The 16042-nt window shown below is 42.8% G+C and overlaps 1 protein-coding gene across 1 annotated transcript; it reads left to right on the top strand.

Annotated features, from left to right (window-relative positions):
- Positions 1-5365: 5365 nt before the first annotated feature.
- On the top strand, positions 5366-12589 carry LOC112228092 (D(1)-like dopamine receptor). Its single transcript, XM_024393215.2, has one exon. It carries the CDS (start codon positions 6882-6884, stop codon positions 8211-8213), a length of 1332 nt encoding a protein of 443 aa, XP_024248983.1. The 5' UTR covers positions 5366-6881; the 3' UTR covers positions 8214-12589.
- The last annotated feature ends 3453 nt before the right edge of the window (positions 12590-16042 follow it).

Here is a 16042-nt window from a genome sequence, read left to right on the forward strand (position 1 = left end):
CGCTGCGGGAGCTGCAGTTCATTCGGAAGGTATTCAGCCCCCTTGACTTTTTCCACATTTTGTGGAAAAGCCTTATTCTAAAATGTATTCCATTTTTTCCCCCTCATCAATCTACACACAGTACCCCACAATGACAACGCAAAAAGTTTTCATTTTTTTTGGACATGATTTGGAAAGGCACACACCACAAAGTCCCACAGTTGGCCGTGTATGTCAGAGCAAAAACCAAGCCATGAGTTCGAAGGAATTGTCTGTAGAGCTCTGGAACAGACCAAGGCACAGATCTGGGGAAGGGTATCAAAAAAGAAGTTTGGAATCCCCAAGACTCTTTCTAGAACTGGCCAAACTGAGCAATCAGAGGACCCGATGTTCACTCTGACAGAGCTCCAGACTTCCTCTGTGAAGATGGGAGAACCTTCCAGAAGGACAACCATCTCTGCAGCACTCCACCAATCGGACCTTTATGGTGGAGTGGCCAGACGGCAGGCACTCCTCAGTAAATATTGAAGAGGATTTATAGTCCACATAATAATTCACATTTCCTGTTGCTGCAGGATTATTTTCCTGCTGTAGTAAACTGACTCAAATTGAGATCCTACATCTGTAGTGGCTGAGTTATACTCTCTGTCAACAGACCTGAATAGCCTACTATATTAATGTTCATTTGATAGGTCTCTTAACTGTAAGAATTGTTGTTCTTATATGTGTAAATGCTATGAGCTTCCACAAATAGATTGCCCGAGAGCTTAAAATGTGTGCAACAAGTATGTACTTTGCCGCTATAACTGATTTGCAGAGCATCATTTTCTGAGAAATAAATGAGTGGTTCTATTGGCAGCGTTCTGAATCATGTGTGCAGATTAACCCAGATCTTTATTGCCATGCTTTCATTGCCAAGAAATTATTTTGACACTATCAAATGGGGCTGTGGACAGATGGCATAAATATCAACAATTGAAGTGGTGATAATGGGAAGATCCTGCCAGATGGCATGTATATCAACTATTGAAGTAGTGATAATGGGAAGATCCTGGCAGATGGCATGCATATCAACTATTGAAGTAGTGATAATGGGAAGATCCAGATTCCAGATTCCAGCTGTTTAAGTGTACCGTAATAACATAGACAATGACATTGTCTCTGTCGTATACCTCAGGTGAGGTACAAGGGAGGTTATTTAGTCTAAGAATGTAGACTCCGCTCTCATTACTGAGACCCATTTAAAGCTTCAGAAAAGTAATCTGAAGAGTCACTGTAATACCCCTAAGCTCTTAGACAACATCTCCCAAAGAGCAGAACTTCAAATGGCATTCGAAAAACCATGAAAATCCCCTGGTTCAGTCTGCAACAGCCAGAGCAATTATGTCTCATTCATTTCAGAGTAAGAATAGATGCATGCTGTTGAGTGTGTGTCTTCTGGCAGAAATCTGGGATTACTGCCAGACATCCACTCCCAGTCTTTCTGATGAGCTGGAGACCTGGAGACCAATATGTGGCGAGGTGACAGAGGATTTGTGGGAGTCGGATTGCCTAGTAGTCTAAGCATTGTGCTGCTGATGACAGGGGGTGACTGTCGACATGAAATTGTAAGGTTTGTATCTGTGAAATCCCCTAAATCCCCTAAAACCCACTCACACACCACATCTTTGCTTTACAAGCATCTTAATCTTTCTGTGGGCGTTTGTTGATACAAGATGAGTCAGAGTATCTTTATACACAGTAGTATCTTTATATCTTTATACTATGTTAGCCTAGTCAAACGCTGGATATGATTCCCAGGTGAGATCAATTACAGGTATAAAAGCATCATCTCCAGATAATTACTATTATAGTGGGGATTTGAACCAGACAGAATGAGTAGTGGAGAGAACTGGGTCACTCAGTTCTACACAAGGTGATTGGGAAGCATGTGGGAGAATGATGGATCACACCATCATCAGGTCCAAGGTCTGCCTCAACTGGGTCGTGTTCAATAGGCCAAAACAAGACAAAAGTCCCAGTGCTATATCCAGGGCCGTAACCAGGGCCGTATCCAGGGTCCTAACCAGGGTCGGAGTTTTAGTGGTGTTTAAATGTATCGCGTTTTGTATGAGAAACGCTGTACATTTAAATGTAAAGGACTTACCTACGAGACATTTTGCTAATATTTCTACTTCTTTCTCCACGTTGAAAAGGCTTCCAATATATTTGTAAGATCACTAATGTATACATGTGGAAATGCATACATATTTGTAAATACAACACATGAATACTGGTATAATCTTGTCAAACCCATAATTTCCCCTTACTAATTATATAAAATAATAATAATAATTATTAATAATCATCATCATTATCATCATCATCAACCATGAGAATAATTTCCCCTTACTACTGATACCACCACCACCACCACCACCATCACTACCACCACCATCACCACCACCACCACCACCACCACCATCACTACCATCACCATCACCACCACCACCACCACCATCACTACCACCACCATCACCACCACTACCACCACCACTACCACCACCACTACCACCACCACCACCACCACTACCACTGCCATCACGACCACCATCACCACCACCACAATCACCACCATCACCACCACTACCACCACAATCACCACCATCACCACCACCATCACTACCATCACTGCCACCACCATCACTACCATCACTGCCACCACTATCACTACCATCACCACTACCATCACCACCACCATCACTACCATCAATGCCACCACCATCACTACCATCACCACCACCACCATCACCATCACCATCACCATCACCACCACCACCATCACCATCACCACCACCACCATCACCACCACCACTACCATCACCATCACCACTACCATCACCACTACCACCATCACAATCACCACCATCACAATCACTACCATCACTGCCACCACCATCACTACCATCACCGTCACCACCACCACTACCATCACCACTACCACCATCACAATCACGACCATCACTGCCACCACCATCACTACCATCCCCATCACCACCCCCACTACCATCACCACCTCCACCACCATCACCACCACCACCACTAACATGACCACCAGCACCACCAGCACCACTACCATCACTACCATCACTACTACCACAATCAGCACCATCACCACCACCACCACCATCACAATCACTACCATCACCACCACCACCATCACTACTATCACCATCACCACCACCACTACCATCACCACTACCACCATCACAATCACCACCATCACAATCACTACCATCACTACCATCACTGGCACCACCATCACCACCACCATCACCACCCCCACTACCATCACCACCTCCACCACCATCACCATCACCACCACCACCATCACCACCCCCACTACCATCACTGCCACCACCATCACCACCACCACCATCACCACCTCCACCACCATCACCATCACCACTACCACCACCACCACCATCACCACCACCACCACTACCATGACCACCAGCACCACCACCACCACTACCATCACTACCCTCACTACTACCACAATCAGCACCATCACCACCACCACCACCACCACCACCATCACAATCACTACCATCACTGCCACCACCATCACTACCATCACCATCACCACCACCACCATCACCACCCCCACTACCATCACCACCTCCACCACCATCACCATCACCACCACCACTACCACCACCGTCACCACCACCACCACCACTACCATGACCACCAGCACCACCAGCACCACCACTACCATCACAATCATCACCATCACCAATTTCCCCTTACTACTTACACTGAACACGCTCTGTTCATTTTTTACTTGGTTAGGAAAAAATATTACAGCTATGAAATTATAAGTAGTAAGTAATGGGTTCAACACAAACAAAACCATAACAATACAAATATACTTCATTACTCTGTAGCATCCCTACAAGTCCATCCCAGCTATTGCACTGGTTCATTTGAAGGCATTCCAGTAAATGTTATACAGTGTATGTTGAAATGGCATACAATTACTGTCATTCTGAATTCCATTCCATTATGTTATGCAAACTGCAATGAGTGGCCTATGCCAAGGGGCGTGATTAACGATCTTTCTGCCTCTGACACTGTCATAGACCAGTCTTAGTCTTAGTCTCTCAGTCTTAGACCATTTCTCCTATCAGAGACAACCAGGCCGGGCTCTATTCCCTGAGACGTTTCCTGTCGTCCCATCAGTCATTAGTCATTAAAGATCCGACAATACGAACATCAGCTCTGATGTGCTCTTTCATAACTTTTCTAGAAGATTGAATTTTGGATATAAATATTTGACTCCAGTATCTGATTTTGCTTTAGGATGCGATGCAGAAATACATTACCACGTGGATGGTGGTCTGTGGTGACAGGGAGACTCTGGGCTTTGACTAAACGTTGCTGCACGCTCGTCTTTGCTTGGTGCTACAGGGAGAAGTGGGCGTGTAATCCGCCAGGCCTCAGACACTTGGTTGTCTTCATGAATTACTCACACATGTATACTACACATCAGTGGAGGCTGCTGAGGGGAGGATGGCTCATAATAATGAGGTGATATGATTTGGAATGGAGTAAATGGAATGAATGGAATGGAATGAATGGAATGGAGTGAATGGAATGGAATGAATGGAATGGAATGAAATGGAATGGAATCAAATGTGTGTTTTTTATGTGTTTGATGCCATTCCATTCACCCCATTCCAGTCTTAAAACTCCATTCCAGACATTATTATGAGCCAATCTCCCCTTAGCAGCCCCCACTACTACACATAGACGGCAGTATGGAAGGGTCCATTGAGGTTTTCAGCTTGCTAAATAGTTTAACATCCAAACTGACCCTCTTGTAGCCTGTTGTCCACACAGACCTAAATGTCAACACATACTGCACAAGGGTATGTGTCCTTTTCTATTGCCTCTGGAATATATCAGATGTATTGGTGTTCTTATTCGGTGATGATGATGATGATGATAATAGCCTAACATAACCTTGCAGCATCCCACATTTTCATGTGTTTTATTTGTAATACATATGGTCTCCAGTAGATGGCGTTATTGTGCCTATCTATCCAAATAGATTGCCTTCAAGTTATACTTTGAGACAATTTCAGCATGAGATGTTTTCATAATTTCGTGGTTCATTTTATTTCATTCCAATTTGAGCTATTTTATCAAATCCCTTATATGACATACGGGAGAACCGGGACCGAAAGTAACACTTCATTTTTGGCACTCACTCCACACAGTTTTAGTAGACTAAATCAATTGCTGTAATATTACGCTACTGTATAATTAATCATGTAATTATAAAAGTAATATCAATATCGAAGAGTGGGCTTTAATAGGAACAAATTAACACATTTCAGCTAAATATCCTGTTGATGCTTGAGATGAAACAAGCTGGTGGGGACGTTTCCAGAGACCCTGGCGCGCAGCTGAGTGCATATGGCGCACAAAACGTCTCATCTTCCCTCAATCTACAAGTGAGAGACTTCACTTCGGACACGTCAGTGGTGGATAAGGACTGGAGACTTTGATGGAATGTGGATCTCTTCACAATAACTTGAACATAAGAAGAAAAAATGACATCTAGTGCGTTTGGGAAAGCGTGACTAACTCGTGCTAGTATTCTTGTTGATCTGGAGCTTGTGAGAATATGCACAAGTTGAATTGATTCTATCGGACGGTATTTCGACCTTGTCTGGATGTGGTCACACAGTTTTTCGGGTGAAGATAGAGGGAAGTTTGAAAGGACATATAATGAGAATAACACACTGCTAGCGGTACTGAGGCTGCGGGCTGCATCTGGAGCACACGCGAGGAGAGCAGACAGAGGCGCGCGCTTCTGCTGTAGACAGATACGTGGGAAAGAGAATATGTAGAGCCTGCTATTTCGAAGTAAACCATGGTTTACCATTGAGCTTTCTTTGAGGATTTAAGGACATTTACAAAAAAACGGTTGTTTAAAAGAAGTTGACAGCTCATCTTCTATGGAGTCCCATTGCAATTTTGGAGACTCGTTGTGGGACAAAAATGGACCGCACGAACGGACTGAGCTCCAGGATTATCGTTGTGTTGCTCCACAGTAAGATGTAGCCTGTTGTGTGTTCTTGGTGCTTATGGAAACTTAATTGCTACATTTTCATAAAACATAGGCTACAGATGCCACGTTTCATGCGTAAAGATACGGACGATGTATTTATTTGGTTGTTATGATGCGTGTGCATTTCAGTTCAACAATATTGCAACTGCATGTCTACATTTCCATCACCGTCCAAAGCGTCAGGCATCTTGTCCAGTGCATGTGCCCTGCAGTTGCTTGTCCTGGATGGAGCGTCAATAAGGGCACGAATATAATCACACGGACACGCCTCGTCAGTCATTAAACAAATCAGATAAACACAGTGTTAATATGATCAATAGACTGTATCGACGAGCCCGTATATAAGGCTAATGATTGGCCTAGCCTCTGTTTACTGAACATGCCTGCGAGAATATGGTGTGAAATTTTCAGATGACTGCTGACAGGTCATTGAAATAGACATATGATAAAGCAGAGTAAAAGTTTAGATTCGTAGGTACATCATATTAAACTCTTCAATAACAGATGGAATAGCCATAGTTGAAAACTGCTGCTCTGACAGTAGAATGTCTTTGAGAATTCATGAACAGGGTGCATTTTTTGGCTCATTTATAAAGAGTGCTTTTTGAAATATTTATAGACACTATTCTGCAGGATGAATGCTGTGATGAGCATGGTGAACCAGCCTCCAGACTTGATGGCCCCCAGGCAAGCGGCCAAGGGTTCATTTTCCATCTAATTGGCCTGAGTTCAGGTGATTGGAATTATGGGGTGATTTCTATCTCTACAAGCTGACAGAAACATGGATTTGAACTTCTCCACGGTCCGCGATAGCGATAATTTGCTGGAGAGAGACTCATCCAAGCGCGTTCTGACAGGCTGCTTTCTCTTTGCGCTCATCCTGACCACACTGCTGGGGAACACACTGGTATGTGTTGCAGTCACCAAGTTCCGCCACCTGCGCTCAAAGGTCACCAACTTCTTTGTGATCTCTTTGGCCATTTCAGACCTGCTGGTGGCCATCTTGGTGATGCCATGGAAGGCAGCAACGGAGATCGTGGGCTTCTGGCCATTCGGTGCCTTCTGTAATGTCTGGGTGGCGTTCGACATCATGTGCTCAACAGCGTCCATTTTGAACTTATGTGTCATCAGTGTGGACAGATACTGGGCGATCTCAAGCCCATTCCGCTACGAGAGGAAGATGACACCCAAGGTGGCGTTTATTATGATCAGTGTGGCATGGACGCTGTCTGTGCTCATCTCTTTCATCCCTGTGCAGTTGAACTGGCACAAGGCTGCGGCGTTGGAGCTCAACGGCACTTACGGTGAGCTGCCGCCGGACAACTGCGACTCCAGCCTTAATAGGACCTATGCCATCTCTTCCTCCCTCATCAGCTTCTACATCCCTGTGGCAATCATGATCGTGACTTACACCCGGATTTACAGAATTGCCCAGATACAAATCAGGAGGATCTCAGCACTGGAGAGGGCTGCGGAGAGTGCCAAGAACCGCCACAGCAGTATGGGCAACAACTCCAACATGGAGACGGAGAGCTCCTTCAAGATGTCTTTCAAAAGAGAAACCAAAGTCCTAAAGACCCTCTCTGTCATAATGGGGGTGTTTGTGTGCTGCTGGCTGCCCTTCTTCATCCTCAACTGCATGGTACCCTTCTGTGAGCCCAACGGCCCCTCTGATTTCCTCTGCATCAGCCCCGGCACCTTCGACGTGTTCGTCTGGTTCGGCTGGGCCAACTCCTCACTCAACCCCATCATATATGCCTTCAACGCGGACTTCCGCAAAGCGTTCTCCATCCTGCTGGGCTGCCACAGACTCTGCCCGGGCAGCAATGCCATAGAGATAGTGAGCATCAACAACAATGGATCCCAGCCGCCTGCATCCCAGTATCAGCCCAAAGGGCACATTCCCAAGGAAAGCAACAATGCCACCTATGTGATTCCCCACAGCATCCTGTGTCAGGAGGAGGAGCTGCAGAAGAAGGATGGGGTTGGGATTAAGACCTTGGAGAAACTGTCCCCGTCCCTTTCTGGGAACTTGGGCAGCGATGCCGATGTGTCACTGGAAAAGATTAATCCTATAACTCAGAACGGCCAACACAAAACTGTGACATGTTGACGGGTGTATGTATTGGTATACAAACATGAGAAGGAACCCAGAGGGAGAGACTTGGCAGTATGCCTAGCAGAAGTGTGGTATATACAAACTGAGCTTCACTGCGAACCTTAAAACTCAAATCACTATGGAAATCTACAGAATGTTTCAAATGAAGGCACTTTATCCTGGATAACTATCTGCAAAACACCTTCAGCATTTATTATTAAAGTATAGACAGATTTGTTGATAAATGTTCCATAACTTGAATAAAGTAAAACGAAATACACACGTGTATACATGTGTTGTATTTACAAATATGTATACATTTGCATGTGTACACAGTAGTGACAAATATCCTGGAAGCTGTTATAACATGGAGAAAGAAGTAGAAATATTAGCAAAATGTCTCGTAGGTAAGTGCTTTACATTTATATGTACAGCGTGTTTCATATTCTTACAAAGATAACTATAAAGATAATTGGTTTTGATTGTTTTTTTTCGATGTCAACAACAGTGTATAATTATTTAAAATTTTATTTTATAATAATGATCATAATTTATTAGAGAGTTGAATACACTTCTGGTTAATGATAACTGACTAAAATAATATGGAGAGAGACCATAGGATGGTGAAAATGGTTCAAAACAACCCTCATCAATTCTTGCATTTGTGTTGTTGTGAAATTGAAGTGGTAAGCCTCAGCGTGGTAGGGTTGTGGTAAGGTATGGTGTATACACATGTATGCATTTGTATTGTTGTGAAATTGAAGTGGTAAGCCTCAGCGTGGTAGGGTTGTGGTAAGGTATGGTGTATACACATGTATGCATTTGTATTGTTGTGAAATTGAAGTGGTAAGCCTCAGCATGGTAGGGTTGTGGTAAGGTATGGTGTATACACATGTATGCATTTGTGTTGTTGTGAAATTGAAGTGGTAAGCCTCAGCGTGGTAGGGTTGTGGTAAGGTATGGTGTATACACATGTATGCATTTGTGTTGTTGTGAAATTGAAGTGGTAAGCCTCAGCATGGTAGGGTTGTGGTAAGGTATGGTGTATACACATGTATGCATTTGATAGTTAGAACACGTTGTCAGTTACGGAGGCTTTAAATACCTTTCATTTTCACAGAGATACAACATCTTATGCCAAGTATGTCATATTTCTATATATTTTAGTTGCATTCCCCTTTTGTAGTACATGATTTTCCCAATTGGGAAATGCAAAAGTGTTGATGGAGCTCACTCTGATTGTCACACTGGATTTCAAAGAATCTTCTGTCAAAACTGATTTTAAAGAACCAACTGTCAAACCTGATTTTAAAGAACCAACTGTCAAACCTGATTTTAAAGAACCAACTGTCAAACCTGATTTTAAAGAACCAACTGTCAAAACTGATTTTAAAGAACCAACTGTCAAAACTGATTTTAAAGAACCAACTGTCAAACCTGATTTTAAAGAACCAACTGTCAAACCTGATTTTAAAGAACAAATTGACAAACCTGATTTAATAGAACAAACTGTCAAACCTGATTTTAAAGAACCAACACCATGTGTCTAACAGTCCCATGTGAAACAGGTCCTACTTTCTAAGCCCTCCTAGCACACATCATCGCATCAGCAAGTCAAGTCAAGTCTACCAGTGTAGCTGTAGCATAGGCATCACCGTGGACACAGTTCTCTCCCAACTTCATCCCCATTACTCTCTCCCAATAGACACGTCTTCCCCTAAAAAGTGGTACCTCTTCACACTCTTAGGGCATCAGTGATTCTTTTGGCAAGTCGGGGCCCATCAGACATTTCTTCAAGTGTTTTACAATTGGCATCCTATTCCCTAAAGGCTCTGGTCAAAAGTAGTGCACTATATTAGGACGCAACCTTCTACTGTCCTAATGCAGAGAGCTGATTCTGATTCTATTAATGGTCAGTGTGCATGGAAACAATCAGCTTAGTGAGCAGCAGTAAATGCCGTCAATGCATAATTGAAAAATGTAATTATTGCACCTTATGCAAGTCAACAGTCACACAGCCAGAACACAATTGACCTTTGGTAAACCGCTGAAAACTGATATTGTGAATTGTTTAAGCTGGAGCTATGATGTTTTAGGGAACAGTGGGACTGTTGTTGTGCTCATAGCAGCCAGATTGTTAAACACCCACTGTATGCTTTGGTCCTGTAACTCTTCTAATCAATTATCTCATTTGTAGCTGTGACTGTTGAGATGTTTTCTATGCAGTATTGAATTTGACCGATGGCAAACAATATGCTGTTGGTGAAAATGAGGAGCAGTTCTATAGAGCTAGTGTGGTTAAGGCTTTCAATTAGTACCTGTATGGTTTTTCATTTCAGGAGGCATTGCATGACTCTACATTGGAATTAGGACAATTGGATTTTGCGGTGTGCATTGGGTGAAGGACATATTTTAACACTCTTTACAATTCCCAATTTATCATAGCTCCATGATGGGAAGTCTACGGCACATGGTTTTGATGTCAAAATGAACTAGAGTTAATGCATTGTGGCTCAGTTGTTTCCAGGCCTCAACCTTGTTCTTGTATCGACAGGTGTAAAAGCATGGAATTGTATCGCCAGGTATAAAAGCATGGAGTTGTCATACATCAATGGTAATTTAATGGTATTAGTCTTAAATTGGTTCTGGGAAATCAAATTTGGTATAAATGCAACAGGGAGAACGTTTTTGAATCAGCATGTTACTTATGAGTTACAAAAAGAGGTTGAGAAGCCACCTAGCTCCACCCCCTCCTGTAATCCTATTGAGTTTTTATGACCTCATTTTATTTGCCTGGCCCTGGATTCTTAAGAGTGTATGTCCATCAAGTCTAGCCTTCTATGACAAGTGCCAAAATATGAACTATCTCTGAGAAGACCTCTGTCTCTGTCATTTTGTAGATGAAGGTGGAACGTGCCCACTGCTCAGCTCTACTCCAATTGTCAAGGGGTGCTAGAAGCCATCAATACCATAATAAACACGTTTTTTTTTAAAGTGCTGACTTGATATAGTAGCATCTGATTTTAAAAAGGTTTTTCCAAAGGCATTATGTCTTTGACGAAGGCAAAACAGCAGCATCTATGTGAAGTGAAGGTTGGCCTTTTTCCATTTTCTACCATATCAGTTGTCCTATTCCCAAATATTGACCAGTCTCTCTATGATTAACTATATCCTTTGCTTATAATTTATTTTCTAATTATTTACAAACATGAGTCTGCTCAAATCTACGATAAAAAATGAACTCTGCATAATCTGAGCAGCTATGGGGTACATTCTAGAAGACTGTCTTTGTTTGCTCAGTGCTCCTCCTGTCAGGCCCCGTCTAATCAGTGGAGAAAGCTGTTACTCAGAGGGATTTAGTTCATTAGTAAACAATCCTTCCCTGCTGTTCCCCTCTGTGGTTCTATCACAACACGCACACCTGGGCATACAACTAGGTAATTGGGCCTGCATAAAGATGCCCTATATAAACAATTGTCTATTCATATTTTGTTTCCAATGATTTTGCTGAATGTGAAGCTCATGCTGTGAGATGACAATGTTTTGTAAAGTTTTATGAGTTTCATTTTCTTAGCCATATGAACAATTATGACACTGGCATGGCACTTTGAAGTATCTGAGGGTTGTCCAGAGTTTTTGGTTTTATACATTTATACAGATTAATATTCATTTTGGTTTCAGATGATTTAACTATCTTGCTTGTTGCTATATCTGTATAATTCCTGAGATAGATTTAAGCCGCCAAATTTACCAGTGTTGTTTAACTCTGCTCACCACAGTTTGCTGGCACTTTATGAATTGGGCATTACATTGCAAAATTACAAAAGCAGAATGCCTTGTTTGCTCAAATGTCTTTCCTAGGGGTGTCCCACAGGTTATGAGAAACAAGTGTATTGTTCTGTCTAGATGTTTGTTGTGACATCACATGTAACAGTGCTTTTGTTAACCTAGCTGACAGCAAAGCATTCCTCTGCATCAAATGACAAATAGGAATATATAACTGTCTCCTTGTGTGACATTAAACAACATCCTTTTTGGATGGGTCCAACTGCAAGGGTATTGTTCTCCAGCTCATTTTGTTAAGATTATTTATTTATGATGGCACCCCTACCTCGACATTCAACAGCAAACCTTCATGTAAACATAAAATGAAAAACAGTATTGTATAATGTTCAAATCTAGATGTGAACACAAGTGCTTTTTTAAAAAAAAATCTTAGAATCCTTAAATGTGAGTAGAAAACTGTTTGTGCTGTTTTTCAATGTGGATTTATTGAAAAGTCAAGGCACTCGTCAGTCAGATGAAATAATGTGCTGCAGTTGTCAAGAAGGTGTTGAAGAAAAACAATCCTCAAATGTATTACAGTACCTAGTTTACAGTTTGTACAATATGTGCCCTTACTACATGTAGAATAAACGTGTATGTTCATTTTTCACCTGTGCCATTGATTTATATGTATTTAGATGGGGTGACTTGGTGTGATCCTCTAGTTTGATTGCAACCGTTTCTTCGAAAATCAGGTCTTTGTGGAGGATCAATAGGAATTGACTCCTGTAAACAATGACACACATTTTTTTTCTTCAGCTTTGATGGCCTCACTCTGTTCATATCCCACATCATTTACATAACTACATGAGGATGAAAGAGTTGAAATAGCCTTTCATCCTGTTTTTACAAAAGAAAAACAAACCACAAAGCAGTCAGTGTCTGATCTGTCAAAGTCAATGTCACTCTGATCTGATATAAAAAAATACATCTGCTCTTTTAATCCCATTTTCAAGCAACTGTCCATTTGTTTGAGGCTGATTTTAAGTTGACACCATTGTGGGAAATGCTCTACAAGCATATGTCATTTGTTAAATGTTTCCATTGAAGAATAATGTTGCAGTTACAGTCTAAAGAAGAGTATCCATACACATTGTGTATTGGTGTCGGTGGAAACAAGGCCCTGGGTGACCACTCTGTGCCGAGCAGTTCACATTCAATTAGTGGCTCTTTCTAATCTCAGTCATCCAGGTAATGTGGCTCAGCGCAGAGCAATTCAGCTGAGCTCAACTGTGAAATCAGTGGCTGTGGTGGTATGGAGGAGAAGATACTGTAACCCATTTTGCTCTATGTCCATAATACTGTACCACAGCCTCATTCTGCTCTATGTCCGTAATACTGTACCACAGCCTCATTCTGCTCTGTGTCCATAATACTGTACCACAGCCTCATTCTGCTCTGTGTCCGTAATACTGTACCACAGCCTCATTCTGCTCTGTGTCCGTAATACTGTACCACAGCCTCATTCTGCTCTGTGTCCGTAATACTGTACTACAGCCTCATTCTGCTCGATGCCCGTAATACTGTACCACAGCCTCATTCTGCTCTGTGTCCGTAATACTGTACCACAGCCTCATTCTGCTCTGTGTCCGTAATACTGTACCATAGCCTCATTCTGCTCTGTGTCCGTAATACTGTACCACAGCCTCATTCTGCTCTATGTCCGTAATACTGTACCACAGCCCCATTCTGCTCTGTGTCCGTAATACTGTACCACAGCCTCATTCTGCTCTATGTCCGTAATACTGTACCACAGCCCCATTCTGCTCTGTGTCCGTAATACTGTACCACAGCCTCATTCTGCTCTATGTCAGTAATACTGTACCACAGCCTCATTCTGCTCTGTGTCCGTAATACTGTATCACAGCCTCATTCTGCTCTGTGTCCGTAATACTGTACCACAGCTTCATTCTGCTCTGTGTCCGTAATACTGTACCACAGCCTCATTCTGCTCTGTGTCTGTAATACTGTACCATAGCCTCATTCTGCTCTGTGTCCGTAATACTGTACCACTGCCTCATTCTGCTCTGTGTCCGTAATACTGTACCACAGCCTCATTCTGCTCTGTGTCCGTAATACTGTACCACAGCCTCATTCTGCTCTGTGTCCGTAATACTGTACCACAGCTTCATTCTGCTCTGTGTTCGTAATACTGTACCACAGCCTCATTCTGCTCTGTGTCCGTAATACTGTACCACAGCCTCATTCTGCTCTGTGTCCGTAATACTGTACTACAGCCTCATTCTGCTCTATGCCCGTAATACTGTACCACAGCCTCATTCTGCTCTGTGTCCGTAATACTGTACTACAGCCTCATTCTGCTCTGTGTCCGTAATACTGTACCACAGCCTCATTCTGCTCTGTGTCCGTAATACTGTACCATAGCCTCATTCTGCTCTGTGTCCGTAATACTGTACCACAGCCCCATTCTGCTCTGTGTCCGTAATACTGTACCACAGCCTCATTCTGCTCTGTGTCCGTAATACTGTACCACAGCCTCATTCTGCTCTGTGTCCGTAATACTGTACAACAGCTTCATTCTGCTCTGTGTTCGTAATACTGTACCACAGCCTCATTCTGCTCTGTGTCCGTAATACTGTACCACAGCCTCATTCTGCTCTGTGTCCGTAATACTGTACCACAGCCTCATTCTGCTCTGTGTCCGTAATACCCTACCACAGCCTCATTCTGCTCTGTGTCCGTAATACTGTACCACAGCCTCATTCTGCTCTGTGTCCGTAATACTGTACCACAGCCTCATTCTGCCCTGTGTCTGTAATACTGTACCACAGCCTCATTCTGCTCTGTGTCCGTAATCCTGTACCACAGCCTCATTCTGCTCTGTGTCCGTAATACTGTACCACAGCCTCATTCTGTTCTGTGTCCGTAATACTGTACCACAGCCTCATTCTGCTCTATGTCTGTAAGTGACATGCTGGGCTGCAGCCAAAAATGCAATGCTCCCATTCTCACTGACTTACATCTGAACAAGACAGCAGTTGTCTAGAAAACCAACAATGAGAGGGTATTCAAAAACATTTGGACCAAGAAGTCTGCATGGTTTGGATACAGTAAAATACATTAATATCGTCGATGTTATGAGGCTTTGTGTAACCCCGTTGCATGGAGGTTTGACACATCCCGAAAGCGGTGCGTACATTGTGTGGATGGATGACCTGCACTTTCCCTGCAGATCCACACAGGCAGGAGTTGAAGGGGGGTCCACAGTGGAAACAGAGTCAAGGTTAATGACAGGCCGCAGGCGGTGCTTGCCATGGTGAGAGAGGGTGGCCATAAACTACTGCTGTAATGGTGCTTATGTAACAAACATTCAGCTTCTCATTTCACCACCAAGCGCTGCATCAGCACCACTGCTCACAGTTCGGACTGACAAAACAACAGAGTTTAATATTACAGTACAACAGGCACTAGAAGCTACGTTGTGTTTTCATCTGGATGTTATACTGAGACTCATGGGGTGATTATCCCAGGTTTGTTTTGCAGGGGGAACTAATAACCATGAGATCAGTCTGCATTATGGATAGCAAGGCAAAGCCTTTAGTGCCAGATGAGGGTTTTTATTAATGTACTCTAAATAGTATTTTACACAACTACCCTCTTTGTCTTCGTCTGTATAGATGAGATATCTATGGAGAGAGTAAATCTTTAACATTCCCTGGAAGACATACATCAAATGTTTTTTTGATTCAGAGAGCAGTTAACAGGGTAAAATTCCATTAGTCTCCAGAATTTGAGTTAATATGAGTTGATAACAGAACATTGGCAAGTGTCTTGATCAAAGTCAATGTAGCTACAGTATTTTCCAAAGGCGACGATTCAAAACCTGGCATGATGTATTGCTGGTATCGATTGTAAGGGGTGACAACGCAGTTAACAATTCTATGGAGAGAGAATCTTTTTGCAATGTTACCAGTAATGTTCCCCTAATGTTTGAGTGTCCAGTTTTCCGTTAGTTAGGGGAACATTCTATCTATGTTAGCAAACACCTTCTGTGAACC

The sequence above is a fragment of the Oncorhynchus tshawytscha genome, linkage group LG30, assembly GCF_018296145.1.
Source record: "Oncorhynchus tshawytscha isolate Ot180627B linkage group LG30, Otsh_v2.0, whole genome shotgun sequence".
Lineage (NCBI taxonomy): Eukaryota > Metazoa > Chordata > Actinopteri > Salmoniformes > Salmonidae > Oncorhynchus > Oncorhynchus tshawytscha.

What these genes read in the sequence shown, in the direction of transcription:
- LOC112228092 (XM_024393215.2), top strand. Translation starts at nt 6,882, where the DNA reads ATGGATTTGAACTTCTCCACGGTCCGCGATAGCGATAATTTGCTGGAG.